Source organism: Ambystoma mexicanum, chromosome 11 (assembly GCF_040938575.1).
Source record: "Ambystoma mexicanum isolate Mex_15411 chromosome 11, UKY_AmexF1_1, whole genome shotgun sequence".
NCBI lineage: Eukaryota > Metazoa > Chordata > Amphibia > Caudata > Ambystomatidae > Ambystoma > Ambystoma mexicanum.
In genome coordinates this window covers 380648686-380667065 of record NC_090934.1, presented here as the reverse complement: position 1 = coordinate 380667065, position 18380 = coordinate 380648686, and the positions used below count along the sequence as shown (strand labels likewise).

The following is an 18380-nucleotide window of genomic DNA, read 5'->3' as shown; positions in this document are numbered from 1 at the left end:
AGCCTTAGTGTCCAAGAAATCAGCTGACTTCTGGGCCCTGATTAACAACTTGCAGGGAAATACACGAATTAATATGATCAATTCAGTCCCCGCAGCCGCCTGGGTCGAATTCTTCACCGATCTTTTTTTCTCTCCCACAACAAATACAATGTGTGATTCGGAGCCTAGACTGGCTCCATGGATTGATTTATCCGAAAAGGAAGATATAAGTGAGGCAATTCGAAAGCTAAAAACATCCAGAGCTCCTGGTCCAGATGGCCTCACGAATACTGACCTAAAAAAGCACATTATCGAATGGACGGCTTCATCAGTCTTTTGTTCAAGCACTGTACCTCCAGTAGACATATTCCTGTCTCATGGACAAAAGCCACGATTATTCCCATATTCAAAAAAGGAAATAGAGAGGACCCGTCTAACTATCGGCCGATTGCCCTATTGGATATCATGGGCAAATTATTTGCCACGCTCCTTCTCCAACATTTTCGTAGCTGGGCAAAAGTCGCGCCGTGCGAAGACCCATTTCAAATGGGCTTTAAGAAAAACGGGGGCACTGCAGTGAATATTCTCATATTAAGTATTCTAATGGCCAAAATAAAACAAGGAGCACCAACAGTCTATGCAGCCTTTATTGACCTCTCGCAGGCGTTTGACAGAGTTGATAGAACGCTTCTCTGGAACAAACTAAAACGCTGGAGCTGTCCAGAAGAAATTCTCCAACCTATCATAGCTCTGCATTTGAACACCACTCTTCATGTCCGCCTAAATCTACAAGGTACACTGACTAAAGAAATTCATGCCGAAAGAGGAGTGAAAGAAGGCTGCCCCCTGGCTCCGGCCCTCTTTGTAGCCTTTCTTGGAGACTTTAAGGACTCGGAGGAAGCGTACGTAGTTTCCCACCGAAGTTGGGCGCAATCAAGATGTCCCGTATGCTATATGCTGACGACATGATACTCTTAGACCAGACCCCTATAGGTCTCCAACGTCAGCTGGACAATCTGGGAAAATACATGGATAACAATAACCTCACAATAAACAGCAACAAGACAAAAATCATGATCTTCGCCAAAAACAAGCAACCGAAGAATCCATCTCACTCCTGGTCAGTGAACAAATGTCGAATCGAAGTCGTCCCTCACTTTAAATATCTGGGAGTCATCATTGATGGAACAACGCAGGAGAGAAAAATGCAATTATATCTTTGGGACAAAGCTAAAAACTTGTCCTCCCAATTGCGGATGATTGATCGAAAGTTCGGGAAATTCTCGATGATCCCAGCCATAAAGTTCTACAAAGGTAAAATAGTACCCGCACTAACTTACGGCATGGACGCTACCATCACTATGCCCAACCTATTATGGCAGAGACTGGAGGGATACATCTGGAGAACGGTTCTAGGTCTACCGAACTCGATCCCGATGGCGGCCGTTAGAAGAGACCTGGGTCTCCTGTCACTGGAAGCCACTGTTAGCATTTCGTCCCTGGCCATGTACAGAAAGACGCTCATTCAAGATGGCCTTCCCATTTTTAATACCATCGCCAAAGAGCTTGAACTGACGAAATGTAAGCAGATTCAGAACTGGATCAGACGACAGAAACACAAACTGGAAGAAGTAGCCTGTAGCAGTGAGGACTTAATATCTCGCCCCCAGAGAGTGACCCAGAAGTTGAAAAATTTAGACTGGATAAAGACCGGAGAGAAAATTAGTGCGCTCAAACTCTTACAACACCTTCCGCCTACATATAACAAGTTAAATTCCCCGCTGGAGTACTGTAGAAAATTCCCAGACAAGAAACTTCGAACTAGCTTCTTAAGAACACGTTTAAATCTCCTACACACCAGAGAGATTCTGGGGATAAGAAGTTTAACTAGCGATACAACATGCAAACTGTGTCACATCGAGGACTCTAAAGAAACAGTCCGCCATCTTTTGCTAAACTGCCCGTCTCTTAACCATGAACGCACAGCCATACTGTCGCCTCTGTGGGTGAACTCTGTGTTGCTGGAAGAAGACACATGGTGGTGTCGTCTCATCTCTGGGGAAAAGGTTTGTTGGGCAGTGGCTACATGTAAACTAATGGAAGCCGCATTTGTTAAAATAAACGCAAAGGATTCCAATGATCAATCACAAACCAACCTAACCAGGACCAACAATAATAATATAACATAAACAGGTGGTTTGGTTTATGCTGCAATTGTATCCTCAACGGATGCCCGGAAGTCAATGGACTTAATGGAACTAAACTAATAATCTACTGCTATCTTTACACGGAAAATCTGTACCTTCCTTGTAAAAATCATTTTTCTTTTGATTATACACAAGTAAAAATTGCTATACAATAATATATTATCATTTGGCCTTGGACATCTGCTTGCATTCACAGTAATTTGACAATATGGATCTATACACACAGATATTATAGATACATTTGAAATCCTAACCATATTTTTTGTAGTGTACTTAGGAACAATTTGATACCACTTCCTGTTTTGTCAAGGGGTGAAAGGTCTTGTTTCATCGCTTCCCAGGATATCACTTTGTGGCGGGGGAAGATTCAAATGACATCACTTCCGGGGAGATCATCAGAGGTCAAGGGTCATGAGGCGAGGCTGGGCCACTTTTCTGAGGCAACGGTGGGCCACTTTTCTGAGGCGAAGGGTGAGCCCATTTCTATTTTTTTAAACATCTATTTATTGATGGTCTCAACAGTTACAGCAGCATTCAATTAACACAACATATGGTCCTTCATACAACAATAACTTCACCAAATGTTTAAGAATCTACAGCTTACATAGTTGTTTCACTGTCCAAAAGCATATCGCATAGGTACGCCCTGAAAGGGCCCCAAATGTCTTTTGGTCGGCTCGTAATTGGTAGGGTTAGCACATACTGTTCCTCACATTCATTGATATAAGTTAATTCACGCAGGTAAGTGTTCATGGTGAGGGGGTTCGGGCTTTTCCATACTTGCAGTATACATTTCTTGGCAATAACGCATGATACATTGAACAGTCTTCTAACTTTTTCAGAGCATTTCCCAATATCCCCAAACAAGTATTTCTGTGGGGTCAGACACGGGGAAATCTGCATGATGTCTGTCAACATGGCTGCAACCCTCTCCCAAAACCTTGCCACGACCGGGCATTCGCAATACGTATGATAGGATCCCGCTTGGGAGGTCCCGCATTTGGGGCAGTTGCCTGGATCATCAGGTGTGAATTTAGCTATTTTGGCAGGGGTGCAGTGCAATCTATTAAGGATTTTCAACTGTATTTGGCAAAATCCCCCATTGAGGGACACCCTTTTTGTAAGTGCACAATATCTTTCCCATTTATCCTCAGGTATCTGTATTCTCATATCCACTTCCCATTTCTCTTTCACTTGGTTGGACGTGGGGATGTGGGTTTGGATTGTCTTATACAGTTTAGAGATTCCCAGTCCACCCCGAGTTGTAACCAATTGTATGCATGGGTGGGAGGGAGGTTCATCACGGAAGGATGGCCATCGCGCTTGTTATGCAGATCTCATTCGATAGTACTGTAGCGTTTGGAGCGGGCCTCCTCCCATACCTCTAGTAAATACTGCAAGGGTTACGAACTTCCCATCTATGTACATGTCTCCCACTTTCATCTCCATATCGGGGTCCCAGGCCTCCTGTATACTGGTGTCGAATGTAGGGGGAACAGTTGGGTATTTCCATAACGGAATTTCAGGGTTGTATGGAAGTTCTATTTTAAATTTTTTATATATAGCCTCACAGGGTCGAAATCACAGGAATCCCTGTGCCTCGTGTCAAAGATAACGGATCTGATGTTTATGGGTACAGTGGTGTATTCCTCTATCCACGTGTGGGGCGAGTTGTCCGCTTCATCGTAGCAGTGTTTCGCAAACTGTGCTTGCGCCACCGTGCAGTAGAGCTCAAAATCTGGTGCTGCTATTCCCCCTGTTTCGTATGGTTCTGTCATCTTTTCCCAGCTAATCCTAGCCACCTTGCCATTCCACAGAAACGACACTGCCATGGATCGCAGTTTGGAAAAGAATTCCTTTCCCTGCCATATAGGAATGTTTACGAATAAGTATAGTAGCTTGGGGAGTACAATCATTTTGAGAATGGCAATTCTACCGTGTAATGAGAATGGGAGGTGTCTCCAGACCTGTAGCTTGGTGCTGAGTGTTTGTAGAGCCTGGTCATGGTTATCAGAGTATAGGGTCTGCCTGCTGCTTGAAACCAGTACTCCCAGGTATCTGATGTGTCGCTCCGACCACTTAAGGCCGCACGTCAGGGCAGGGCACTTTGTAGAGGGGGTGAGCGGGAACATTTCTGATTTAGTATTCACTGTATATCCAGAGTATTCTGCAAATTCACTAATATCTGCCATGATGGGGGCTATGTTTTTGTCTGGCTCGCGTACATACAATAGTGTATCGTCCGCATACAATGATTATCCCTGGTGGCTCCTTTCAGCGTTATACCTTAGTTTACATGCCGCAACCGCACCGCCACTGCCATTGGCTCTATTGTTCAAGCAAAAAGGATAGGCGAAAAAGGGCACCCCTGTCTGGTGCCTCTGCCCAACTCACACAGCTGAGATATTGTTCTATTCGTGCACACCCTTGCACCTGGGGCAGTGTATAGCAGTCTAACATATTTAATGAAGTAAGGGCCCACCCCAAACGACTCAAGAACCAGGAAGAGGTACTCCCATGAAACCGAATCAAACACTTTCTCTGTGTCTAGGGACCCCGCCACTGCTTGTTTATTCGGGTTTATTTGTGACATTATGCCGAACAGCCTGCGCAGATTCAAGGCAGTGGACCTTTGGGGAATGAACTCACTTTGGTCTGGATGAACCAGCGTGGGCATTAAGGGTAATACACGATTTGCTAGCACCTTCGCAAAGATTTTTGCATCTACGTTTATTAGGGATAGGGGCCTGTATGAAGACATATCCAGTGGCGGGCGTCGGGGTTTAGGCAATACTGTGATTATTGCTTCGCGCATTGATGGGGGCAATGTTTGTTTTCCCAGGGCCTCTTCCCACACCTCTAACAGCACGGGGACCAGTTCCTCCTGAAATTCTTTGTAAAATTCAGCTCCTAAACCATCCGAGCCCGGTGCCTTGCCAGACCTGAGCTCCTTAATTGCTTCAGTGAGCTCCTCTGCCATGACAGGTTGCACCAGCAGTAACTTGCTTTCCTCTGGGAGCTTAGGGAGATCCAACATAGCGAGGTAATTTTTAGTCTCAGCAGGGGATTTCCTATCCATATCCGCATAAAGATTTTTATAAAATTTAACAAATTTGTCGTTTATTCCCTGCTCGCTCGTTATTATCTCATTTTGTGCCGTTTGGATCATTGCGATCGGGGTAATTTGTTTTTCATGTTTTACCAGGTTGGCCAGCATTTTTCCTGCCTTGTTACCCTCCCTGTATCTGCGAGCCCGGGTAGGGGCTGCTATATATTGCACTTCCCTCGCTGCCAGCCGATCGAAATCTCTAAGGGACTTGTGGATTTCCACCAGAGTGTGTCCACCATGCGTGCTGCCAAAGGTCTCCTCCAGTGTATTCAGGTCCCTCTCTACCCCCTCCAGTTCACAGCGTACTCCCTTCAGAAGACCAGCGGACTTGGTCAGCAGTGCCCCGCCCCCCCCCTAACCCAGACTTTAAAAGCCTCCCATACTGATATGTGGTCTACGGACCCAACGTTATCCGTAAAAGAAATTTGCATTTTCAGTGTGTAGAGTTTCAACTACATTCGGGTCTTTTAGTATGTCTCTAGGCATTCTCCATCTCTTTGTTGATCATGGGGCATCTTTCAAAGTGATCTCCAGCACCACAGGGAATGATCTGATAGCGTGCAAGGGAGGATTTCGCAGTTCTGTAGTGCGTGTGCTAAGTTCGAAGATACAAACCAATAATCTATGCGTGACTCACTATCATGTACAGAAGAGTAAAATGTGAACCTCTTATCGACCGGATGGATCACCCTCCAGGCGTCCTGTAGGGACAGTTGCAAAATGATTTGCTTTAAAGTTAGTGCCGCCTTAGAAGGTGGCCTTGTTACCTTAGCAGATCTATCCAAGGCCTGGTCTAATACAACATTGAAGTCCCCACCTCCTAAGGTTTAAATACCTTCTCTTGGTTGAACTACTGTTCCCAAGAGTATTAAAGTGAAAATGACTTTACTTACCTGTTATTCCTATGTAGGTCCAGTACACTCAATCGTATGTGGAAGTACTGTGGGATTACTTAGAAGCCCCTTTTCCTACTTACTCATGTAAAAAAATGTATGTTACACTCACAACTTTTAATGGCGGGTGGTAGTGGTTTAATTTTCCTACCATTGTGCGTTTCTACCGCTGGCTGAATCCTCTGCTGCAGTAGTGCACCCATGGGTGCCCGTTTTGTCAAAATGGCCCTGGTCGTCTTTTTTTCGCCATTTCTTGCTTGTGAGGTCTTTCTTGGTTTTTTACTCTGCGCGCCAGACCAGGTGTAACCCTTTTGTTTGTTTTGCTTTTGGCGGGCTTCAGTACTGAAACCCGCCTCTAGCTCCAGTGTGTCTGGCAGGGCAGGAAGCGAGGGAGGGGCCCAAAACTCCGTCCTTCGTCTCCTTGGTTACCTGAATACACCTAGTGCTGATTTGCTGGCTAGCTGTCCTTGCAGGACAGCCACCCTGCTGTGAGTGACAGCTAGCTGTGCATGAATGGGAGAAACCTGCATAAAAGGCAAGGTTTCTTGTACTGAAGGCAGAGTCGACGACTGGACGAAACATCCAACGAAGGAATCGTGAAGAGAAGCTTGCTGCATCCTCCTGGACCATTGAAGTGCCCGGCGAAGCCCTGCTGCTGTGCTGACACTGCTTTTCCGAATCGACTGGAGAAGCTCCGGAGAGGAGGACTTCTTCCCTTGGGTTAGTGGGACCAAGTAACCACAAGACTAACTTTGCTGGAAGACCTTCCCCAACTGATGTACTACTTTGCTGCTGCTGGAACAGAGTGCCCGGCATTGAGAAATCCTTTATTCAAGTGCATCGTCTTTTAAGCATGACAACCCAAGCTCGAGTCACCTCACCAGAGTGTTGGACTCCAGAAGCAAGGTAAGCCCATTGAGTGTCCAAGATCCACGTGGTGCTATTTACCGGTAGCTGAAACCGCAAAGTGCCGCTGAATTGAAAAGAGCCCGTAGCTGCAGACGACCTTCAGACTGCAGTGCTGGACTCCTCTAGACGTCCTCCCTCTTGTCCCCACTACTGAGGCCCAGGATCTGCAAGATTGCAACTAGACCATGTTAGGCAGAAACCTGTGCAGCTCCCTTAGGGACCACTGCAAAAGGCTTAGGACTACAGGTGTTGGCAGTAAACCCAATTGGTAGCAGTCTGTACCACCCAGATTTACCTGGTAGCTGTGGCTGAGCAGCCAGACCTTTCTCAAGAAGAGTTAGACAGTATATAGAGTATACAAGATAGGTACCAAAATACAGTAGCACAAGCAAACACTGACCAGATCTTTAGTATCAAGTATATAATTATTTATTTAAAGACACACTTAGAAACACTCCAGCACTATTATTGTAAGCAAGTTCAAAAACAGTCACTATTAATATATATACATCCCTTATTCCTTATTAGACAAGTCTAGGTTAACACCACTTATTTTGAGACAGAGATGAGCGCTCAACTAAAGATGGCACTCCAATAAGTTATCCAAAAAGGGAGGGAAAAGGCCGAAATTAGAAAAGCACACAACACAATACTTTAGAAACACTCAGCAAGGCAGGAAAGTCAAAGTCTACTTGTGAGCAAAAAGTTCAGAGGCCCGGCTCCCTCTTAGAGGGAGTAGAACACCAATGCGCCCAAGATCACACAGTTTAGAAGGCTTGAAAAGTCTTGCATAGAGTTTTAAAAAGGAATTAGTTCAGCTCAGAAAAGTTCAGTTAGCCAGCCTAGGGCCAACCCAAGTGGTAAATTGAGGATTTACGAGACACCCCACACAGACCGTTGCGAGGGAGGCCAGGCGGACACAGTACCTTGACAGTGGGGAGAATCCTCCAGCGGGGGCAGTTGTTCCTGGCAGTGAGTGCAAGTCGCAGTGTCGTCGAGAGAAAGAGAAGATCTCGACGTGGAGGAAAGCTGAAGGTCGTTGCACTGCCAGGGAAGAAACCAGCCGCGGAGTGCTCCGGTTAAAAGGTACTACCCTTTTATTTGCGGTAGTGGTAAAACGTGGTATTCCGGTTGCCGGGGTGCTTTGCACAGGCAAGGCGGCCACGAGATGATCCGGGGAGGCGAAAAGGCGGGCAAACTGGTTATCCCCACCAGTCAAAGGAAGAAGACTCTTCGGGATGAAGATCTCCTCTGTCGTTGGAAGAAGTGGTGAGTCGGTTCAGCAGGGCTCCACCGGTGGTGTCGTCGTTGCAGGTCGGCTCAGCTTCTCCCTCTTCGGATTCTTTGGTCCTTTGGCGACGTCTGAAGTCCCAGTCCCCAAAGCCCTGCTTTTATGCAGAAAACCCCCATTCATCAGTCCTAGCTGTCACTAAAACATGCTAAGTGGTGAGCCGGGTGGCTCACCACTGGGCCAATCACACAAGAGTGCGACTTGAGTTGCCGAGGCAACTCAGTCCAGGGTGCCTAAACCCCCCTCCCACACATCCTGTATACCCAGACAAAGTGCACCACTTTTGGAGGCTTCTGTGGAGAAGCCTGCCAAAAAGTGGAACAAAGGGCTCGACTTGGGTTGGAGTTACTGAGGCGAACACAAACGCCATTTTAAAACAGAATCCTGGCAAAAAGACCCAACCGGGGAATAAATATTAAATAAATAACCCGGCGGTATCTTTAACATTGCATCTAAAAGTGGTGCGGTTAAAATGAATGGGAAAATCCCATAGTAAATATTCTTAAGTAATATTTCGCGTGGTAACCACTGCCACCAGCCAGAAACTCGACGAGGGGGGACTGCACAGTGCCCCCTCGAAAACAGACCTAGGGGTAATCTAATTAACCCCTTCCAGTACTTCCACAATATGATGGTTTGTACAGGTTCTGTTCACAAATTTGGACTAATAAAGCCAATGGTGACTTTACATGCCCTGGGAGACAGTAGTCAGTCCCAGGGTATGGAGTCTGTTTGGGGGTCACTATGACACCCCTGTGTTACTGCACTGAGGGTTCTGTGTAACACACTTACCAAAAACCACATGAAACCCTATGGAGTAAAAGACCCCATAGCCCATAAAGCACATTCCAAAGTCAAAGGATTACTCAAATCATGTCTAAGAGTGGGAGAAAAAGAGTCTCACTCTTAGCAGGAGAAAAAATAAACCCCAAAAATCCAGCAAAGCTGCTGGGGGACTCACTAGGTTTGGGAAATTAGCCTTAACAGAGAATTCTCCCTAACAGACCAGAAGCAGCTGGATCCTCTTCTTCAAACCTAAGGTACTGTCTTGACTAAGGGGTACTTGCCTCTTTTGTTTGTAGCTTGCATTACCTCATTTGAGACTCGCAGTAGCTGCTTTTTGTAGAGTTGATCTCAGCTCTGTCTTTCACAAGCTTAAAAGCTTGTGGCCCAACAGTGATTTTGTTACAAACTCTCTAAATTACTATCGAAGTGCCTCGGCTCCATAGACATTGGTCAAATTGACTTTGGCTGTCCTGGCTACCTGCAGACTCGACTGACCCATTGAGTTTGATTCTAACAATCCCTCATAGGTGGTGCACAAGTTTAGCTTGTATTGCTGGGAAAGATTCTATCTAGACTTCATTGGGAGATCAAAAAGTGCTCACATGCTCTGAGAACCAGTTTTCCTTTTTCCTTCTCTAACTTTTTACACAACCCCAGAATTTTACCATGTACAAAAAGTGATATATAAATGCCAATACTGTCCTAGTAATTGAAGTCACCTCAGGGTGTAGGAAGCCTGTATGAAGCATCTCTAAAGAGTGTCTACTTGCTTAACTTGATTTTGAGAAAGTGCTATGAAGTATTTTTATTGTTGCATATTGCCCTTTTTAAAGAAGGCGTATTTAAAACTGACCGTTAAATAAATATTTTATTAGAAAACCTTGAGAAGTAAGCGTTATTTGTAAACTTGTATTTGGTGGATTTTAATGCTACAGCTCTACAGCTCACATTTACCTTTCTTGAGAAAAGTCTGGCTGCTCAGTCACTATACCAACTTGTGTAGTACAGACCTATACCAATAGGTGGCTTACCTAATACCAAGAGGACAAGACTGGTGTAGTCTCTCACAGGGTTACTGAATACAATCTTGCCTAACCGGGCTACCATCCAGTTCTTTGTTGGGTGCTGCATTCTTTCTCTGGTCCCATTCCTCTTGCACACAAAAAACAAACCGGTTGGGAGTTCTTTTTTCCTATCTATTAAGTCTGTTTTAGCCAGATTTTTTAGTATTCCTCGGTGTCTGAGCTCAAGGTGGGGGGCTGGGGCACAGGGTGTGGTGACACATTATATGTATGATGCCGACATCGTGTCCAGAACCGACGACTGATGTATCGGGGCAAGACGGATCGACAGCTGAGTCACGGTACACTACACCCCCCGTCGAAAGGTTTTACACGCAGCTGACATATCTATCTGATGAGTAATCTGCGGCAGAAGAATCCATAGAAGGACATTTACGGTAAGTAATTTCTCCTTTCCTGTTTTCTGCTAGTGCTGTAACTGTATTGTTAGTTACACCCTTTCCCAATGGAGTTGACTACTGTATAACCAGAAACTGTTCTTCAACTTTGAGCATTAACCTCTTTTCCTTAATATGCAAAGGTATGCGGCAGATTGAGATTCTGGAGCTGCAGGATTTGGAGAAGGAGTACATCCTTGCTCGTACACGCCTGACATTAGCCCAGCAGAACCCATCAACGGCTGCTATTGCAGGTTAGAATAAACTTTGTTGGCACCCATCTTGCTTGCCCTTCTCTACACTAATGCTAGGCGAACAGATTTGTAGCTAAATAATTCTAAAAAGATTGATGCTAATATTGCCTTCAACTGTGGGGTATAAATTCAAGCTGCTAGCCAGGCACAAATCACTCACCCCTCAGATGAACACAGCGCTCTGTTTTACTCGCCTCTAACATTACCGATGTCATTTGGCACATGCAGAAAATGTGGCATACTTACACCTTGTGTAAACTGTTAGGAAATATTTCTCTTTTTGCAACTTTCCCTTCATAGTTTCTATGGACCCTCTTTCTTTTTGCTATGTTTTTTAACCTGTGGTTACCTTTTGAAGGGATGCAATGCCTTCTGCGTCAGTTCCCTAGATTTTTTGCTAATTTGTTATGGGGAAACTGATCAGTCCTTCAGACTATCACTACTGGAAAACGATGTTTCCCTTTTGTATTTGGGGACGTTTTAACATTCCACACAGCATCTCGCAATGAGGCTACTTCAATAGATTGCTTTTCTCCCGCAGATTCCTAATCATGATAGATATCCATCTCCTAACTCTCCTATTTGAAAATTCTTCGACAGGGGGCTTAGTGGACCTCGACTCAGCCGTCGATCCTTCTTGTCTGGCTCTCGATCATCGGCTGCAGACATTGTGCCAGGTGTAACTATGCCCCATGACTCAGTTCCTTTTTTCTGCGCGCTTGCTTGCTGCATCAGGAACACGACTCAAGGGTACTCAACGTTCTTATTGTACTTTATATGCTTTTTTTCTACAGAAATCTTAATGCAATGTCGTCCCCCGGGGTTTCAGGCTTCAAGCGATGACGCGATTGCGAGGCCAAAATGTCTGACCTACCCCCATGACGTCTGTCTATATTGGCTGGGTGTTAGTCACGACACGGAGGCCTACGAGTCGTGCGCAAAGATGCCAGCTGAAATCCCTGCGTTATAGGGCTGGGAAACTTGCTTTGGGCCGACCTGTCGCCAAGTTCCTGGCATGGTTACTCGTCCAGCCCTCGGAGGCCGAGACTGAAAAGCCCTGTTAAAGGGAAAAAACGACATCGTAATAAGATCAAGAAACAGTCCCATTCCAGGAGCCATTCCTTGCGGAAGAGGAAGCGGCACCACCGCCATCGACTTAAGTCCAGCTCATCGTCGGAATGAGGTAACCCCTCGGCGGGGATGACCACTTGGTAAGAGTGGGAACGTTTTAAGACCTGTATGATAGAAATCTTTAAGACGCAAGCAGCTGTAGATGCAGCTCTGACCCCCGACCAGCAAGCTGTGGCGCTCCCGACCCCAAGCCTGCCGCTCTGTCGACATCGTCAGCATCGAATGCGACTTCGGGTGTTGCTCCCACCTGGAATAAGTCACCTGAAGCATCCCTCGGCGCAGCAACTTCCTTCTGCATTGAAAGCTTCGAAACCTATCCTCAAGCCTTCGGCGCCGATATTCAGCGATCATTCATTTGTGTCACTGTCGAGATCGGGCTTCGTCAAGTCCATGCATTCCATTTTCGGAGTCGAGGAGCAGGATGACCCTGAGGACACGGTCGACCCAGTTTACGGCTATTTCAAAGGTAATTCAGCTGTGGTTCTGATTGAGAGAACTGAATCTCGGTCCCGGCAGTTTATCTGGCGGGGACAGAGAACACCTTGGCTGATGCTGTGAGCAGGGATGGTCTCATACGAATGGGAAGTGCGCCAGGGAGTCCTAGAGGAGGTCTACACTCTCTGTGGGTACTCCGGCAGTGGATCTGTCCGCCACGGAATCCAACAGGAAGTACAAACAGTTTTGCTTGAGGGAATCGCCAGTGTACGATGTACTAGGGGACGGGTTTCCGGTGAATTGGACCTTCACGCTCCACTACGGCTTCCCTCCGATTCCCGGCATTCATTGGGGTATCACAAGGTTGAAGAGATTTTGAGCATTCAAGGAGGAGGAAGAGCGATTCCATTGTCTTGATCCGAATAGAGCATTAATATTCTATGTTGCTCGTTAGTCTGAGTTTAGGAAATCAGACCAGTTGTTTGTGGCCCATTCCTTGTTTAGAAAAAGCCTTGCAGTCATTAAACCAACCCTCTCACGGTGGGTCTTCTTGTACATATGAGTGTTGCCATTCGGCAGGCAAGGCCCTTCCAGCAGGCATCAGGGCTTACTCAACCAGAGTGCTCTCAGCCTCTACGACCCTCCAGAGAGGGGTCCCTATTAGGGATATTTGCTGGGCAGCCACTTGGTCATCCTTACATACCTTCACCAAGCACTATTCTTTGGATGTTGCCCAGTAAGGCGGTTCTGCAGAATCTACTGGTTTAAATCTTTCTGCCCTCCTCCGGTATACTAACTGCTTGGGGAGTCTATCATGATAAGGAATCTGCTGGGGAAAAGCAATCCATTGAAGGAGAATTACCCTTACCATAATATTCTTTCTATGGATTCTTCTCTTGCAGATTCCTCATCGACCCTCTCCGCCTTCCCTACTCAGTTCTGTGGGTCGTCTCTTCTGTCCAAACGAGAAGGCATCTGGTGATGGCTCTGGGATGACCGTTTCTGTTTTTTAAAAATAAAAAATTGAACAGTTTTTTCTTCACACATTGTTGTGGGGTCACCCTTTTGGGGTGTACCCTTGTTAATGATTCAATGGCTGGTTAGCCTCCTCCTGTTTTTCTTCAGCAGCATTCAAGAGCAAAAGCTGCAGGAACTGAGTCATGGGGGCGTAGTGACGTGGTATAATATTTTATATATATATATAACACCTGACGTCATGTCCGGAGCCGATGATCGAGAGTCAGACAAGACTCATCAAGGGCCAAGTCGAGGTCCACTACACCCCCAGTCGAAGAATCTCCGAAAAGCAGAGCTGGGAGATGGTTATCAATCATGAGGAGGAATCTGCAGGAGAAGAATCTATAGAAAGAAAATTACAGTAAGGTTGTTAGGGAGAATTCTCTTAAAAGGCTAATTTCCCTTACCTATAGAGTCCCCAAGCAGCTTTGCTGGATTTCCAGGGTTTATTTTTTTACTCCTGCTAAGAGTGAGACTCTTTTTCCCACTCTTAGACATATGTATGATGTGTGTTTCAGGCTATTTTTTGTGCTTATGGGCTATGGAGTTTTTCTCACTCCATAGGTATCATCTTTTTACATGTGTGTTACACAGCACCCTCAGTGCAGTAACACAGGGGTGTCATAGTGACCCCCAAACATAGACTCCATACCCTGGGACTGACTACTGTCTCCCAGGGCATGCAAAATTACCATTGACTTTGTTAGTCAATAGTTATGAACAAAACCAGTACAAACCATCTTACTATGGAGGTACTGGGAAGAGTTAATAGTTTTTCCCTGGTGTTCATTTTCGAGAGGGTACCGTTCAGTCGCTCTCTCCAAAGTTTCTGGCTGGTGCAGTACTACCATAAATATTCGACCGCAAATATTTTCCTATGGGATTTTCCCATTGTTCGAGGCTACCACTTTTACTGACAGCCTCTAACGTACCGCCGAGTTATTTTAATGTTAACTTTACTCTGGTGTGCTTTTTTTTTTTTTTTTGCCAGATCTTTAATAATAATTCTTTCTCGTGTCGCTGTCTGTAATCCAATCTGTGACCCTTTGTTCATCCTTTTGGCGGGCTTATGGACAGAAGCCCTCCTTTAGGCACCAGTGAGTCTGGGGTAGACAGGATGTGTGGGAATGGGAATAGGCACCCTGGACATCTGCAATGACTGAACCACCGGTGAAGCCCTGCTGCAGATCCTCACCACTTTTCTCCAACGACAAGAGAAGATCTTCACCTGCAAGAGCCTTCTTCCCTTGAGCTGATGGAACCAACCAGTTTGCCAATTACCTTCCCGGACTTGCCTTGGTCGTATCGCCAGTGCCAAGCACTAGGTGACCGGATAGCCAGGCACCCATCCACCATGACCGTGATTTAAAGGAGCGTACTTTTATTCCGTTTTGGCATCACCGCGGCCGGCTTCATCCCTGGGCAGTGCAGTAACTCGAACCTTCCTCCACGACGAGAGCCTCTCTTCCTCTGCTGGATCTCCCGAACTGCAGGAATTGCCAGGAACTACCGCCACCGCAGGAGTCTCTTCCACTTTTAAGGTACATTGATCCACCAGGCCTCCCGTTTCATTGGGTACTGCTAAAGGTGTTTTAAATCCTTTACTTACCTTCTGGGCTGGCCGTCCCTATCGTCTAACATTGTCTTTTTACCTTCTGCACCCTCCTTTTCAACCGTTAATCAAAGACTTGACTGCAGCTACTAGAATCGTTTGAACCTGGGCACTTTGCCTTGTACCACTGACTCTGGAACAGGCCTATTTGAGTCAGCCTAAATCTGTTACCACTGCCTTCTCTAGATTGCTTTTCATCAAGAAATGTGTCGATGCATGTCACCTTTTTTTGTGCGAATGAGAGGCCACACCAATAGTATTTTGATTCAACACAACTTCATTTCAAACTAATTGTTTGATAAGTAAAAGGACACTCGAAGTGAAGGCTTCTTCAAGATATGTAGAATCTAACTCGCTCCAACAATTTCGTTATCCTTCTGTTACAAGACTTCTATATTAACAGGCCGATTCATGTAATTCCTCCCAAAAGTGTCGCACGCGGCTGGCGCACAGCGTGCCTGTGCGAATGTCTGCGCCAGCCGCGTGCGATAAAATCAATTTCCGCGCACAGCGTATTCATGGATTCCCACCTCCAAAAGCAGACGTGGCGCAGAGTGGCGCAGCAACCCTGCATCAGCGCCAGTTACGCCCCCAAGAACGCCCTCGCGCAAGGAAAAGCCATCAAGATAGCAAAACCATCGCAAAGGGCTGCGCCTGCGAGAAGTATTACACGCGAATGGCCTGGGTGCGTGTATTGCAGGGGTGCGCGAGAAGTTCCACACGCGATTGGCCTGGGCGCGTGTATTTCAGGGGCTCGCGGGTGGTTTCACACGCGAACGGGCCTGGGGGAGCGTGTGCGTGTATTCCAGGGGTGCGCGAGAAGTTCCACACGCGATTGGCCTGGGCGCGTGTATTTCAGGGGCTCGCGGGTGGTTTCACACGCGAACGGGCCTGGGGGAGCGTGTGCGTGTATTCCAGGGGTGCGCGAGAAGTTCCACACGCGATTGTCCTGGGCGCGTGTATTACAGGGGCTCGCGGGTGGTTTCACACGCGATCGGGCCTGGGGGAGCGTGTGCGTGTATTTCAGGGGCTCGCTGGTGGTTTCACACGCGATCGGGCCTGGGGGAGCGTGTGCGTGTATTTCAGGGGCTCGCGGGTGGTTTCACACGCGATCGGGCCTGGGGGAGCGTGTGCGTATATTTCAGGGGCTCGCGGGTGGTTTCACACGCGATCGGGCCTGGGGGAGCGTGTGCGTGTATTTCAGGGGTGCACGAGAAGTTCCACACGCGATTGGCCTGGGTGCGTGTATTTCAGGGGCTCGCGGGTGGTTTCACACGCGATCGGGCCTGGGGGAGCGTGTGCGTGTATTTCAGGGGCTCGCGAGTGGTTTCACACGTGATCGGGCCTGGGGGAGCGTGTGCGTGTATTTCAGGGGCTCGCGGGTGGTTTCACAAGCGATCGGGCTTGGGGGAGCGTGTGCGTGTATTTCAGGGGCTCGCGGGTGGTTTCACACGCGATCGGGCCTGGGGGAGCGTGTGCTTGTATTTCAGGGGCTCGCGGGTGGTTTCACACGCGATCGGGCCTGGGGGAGCATGTGCGTGTATTTCAGGGGTGCGTGAAGTTCCACACGCGATTGGCCTGGGTGCCTGTATTTCAGGGGCTCGCGGGTGGTTTCACACGCTATCGGGCCTGGGGGGAGCATGTGCGTGTATTTCAGGGGTGCGTGAGAAGTACCACACGCGATTGGGCTGGGTGCGGGTATTCCAGGGCTGCGCAGGAAGTTTTACACGCTCGCCTACAACACGTATTCATGGAAACGAACGTGGCCAATCCGGAAACATGTACGCCAGCAGGAAGTAGGCGTACGTCCACCCGCACAGCATAAAAGTGCACGCAAACAACAAACAAGCTCAGACGCCAGGATGAACATACCGTTCCTAGCAGCAGTGGCCGTGGGATACCTCAGGAGGAGGAGGAGGATAGTCCGGGCCAGAATTTTTACACCCAGAACCAGCCTTTTTGATATGCCTGATGACCATGTGTATGGGAGGTACAGGTTTCCACCTCACATAATACTCAACCTGGTCAGTGAGTGGGAGGATGACCGCACATCAACCACCCTGTGCTCCCAAGCACTCTGCCCCCTGGAGAAGGTCCTCAATGTACTGCACTTCCTGGCCACTGGATCATTTCAGCGTGCCATAGTGGGGGGGGTGTCACAGGCCACGCAGTCACGCTGCCTACACCAGGTCTTGGCCATCATCACTGCACGCCCATCAGTCCGCAGGCACATATACCTGCCCAGAACACCTGCAGAAAGGCAGGCTGTTGCCCAGGACTTCTACAGGGTGGCACAATTCCCCAAAGTGCTAGGTGCCATTGATTGCACCCATGTGGCTCTACGTCCCCCCAGGACAACTGAGCACATCTATAGAAACCGCAAGCACTGGCATTCCATCAATGCCCAGGTAGTATGTGATGCCAAGGGAATCATCACCTCAGTATACGCAAACTATCCAGGCTCCACCCACGACAGTTTCATCTACAGAATGTCTACCCTAAACCGGGACATAGAAGATGGGCGGCATGGCGATACATGGCTGCTCGGTGAGTATAAATGCCACTGCGCATGCATGCATGTCAGATACTGAGTAATGTCACAACCCCACTGATGATACCCATCACCACCTCCCCAGGGGACAGTGCCTACCCTCTCGGCACCCACATGATGACGCCAATTCGGAACCCCACCACGCCGCCCCAGGTAAGATACAACACAGCCCACATTGCAACCCGGGGCATCGTGGAGCGCACATTCGGAATGCTCAAGTCACGCTTCCGCTCCCTTGACCGTTCTGGCGGGCAGCTGTTATGCGCTCCCCCAGTAGTGTGCAGGATCATAGTGGCAGCATGTGTCCTGCACAGCGTTGCAACACGCCGGGGCCTGGCCGTGGACATGGTGGTGCCCCCACATCCCCAACCACATGCATGCCCACTGCGCATGGGAGGGGAAAGGGCACGGGGTGAGGCAGCCCGTACGCAGCTCTTGGCTAATTACTTCACATAAAATCACACCCCTGTGGAGTGCACACAGCCCTGGCACATACCAGCTGACAATCAATGATGATTGTTACTGACAATTATGATGTGTCAATGGACAGTCAACTGTCACAACCATACCAGCCTGAGATTGTACATCTGGAAGTGTTCCATTGTGTGCTTCCCAAACTACACAAACAGCACCAATGCTGTGTTCAAAAGACACACTTCTATGCTGCTGAAATCATTACCCCCTTGCAAGACACAACATGACAACAGTGCCATGTCACCCAACCCCTCCCCAGCACCGCCACCCAAC

The 18380-nt window shown here is 47.8% G+C and overlaps 1 protein-coding gene across 1 annotated transcript in view; it reads left to right on the top strand.

Annotated features, from left to right (window-relative positions):
* The window catches only part of NUP160 (nucleoporin 160), a 1937143-nt gene that overhangs the window by 1447886 nt on the left and 470877 nt on the right, over nt 1-18380 (top strand). The window contains exon 30 of the mRNA XM_069623088.1: nt 10777-10887. Coding sequence (XP_069479189.1) covers nt 10777-10887 — 111 coding nt within the window. The remainder of the gene's footprint in view (nt 1-10776; nt 10888-18380) is intronic.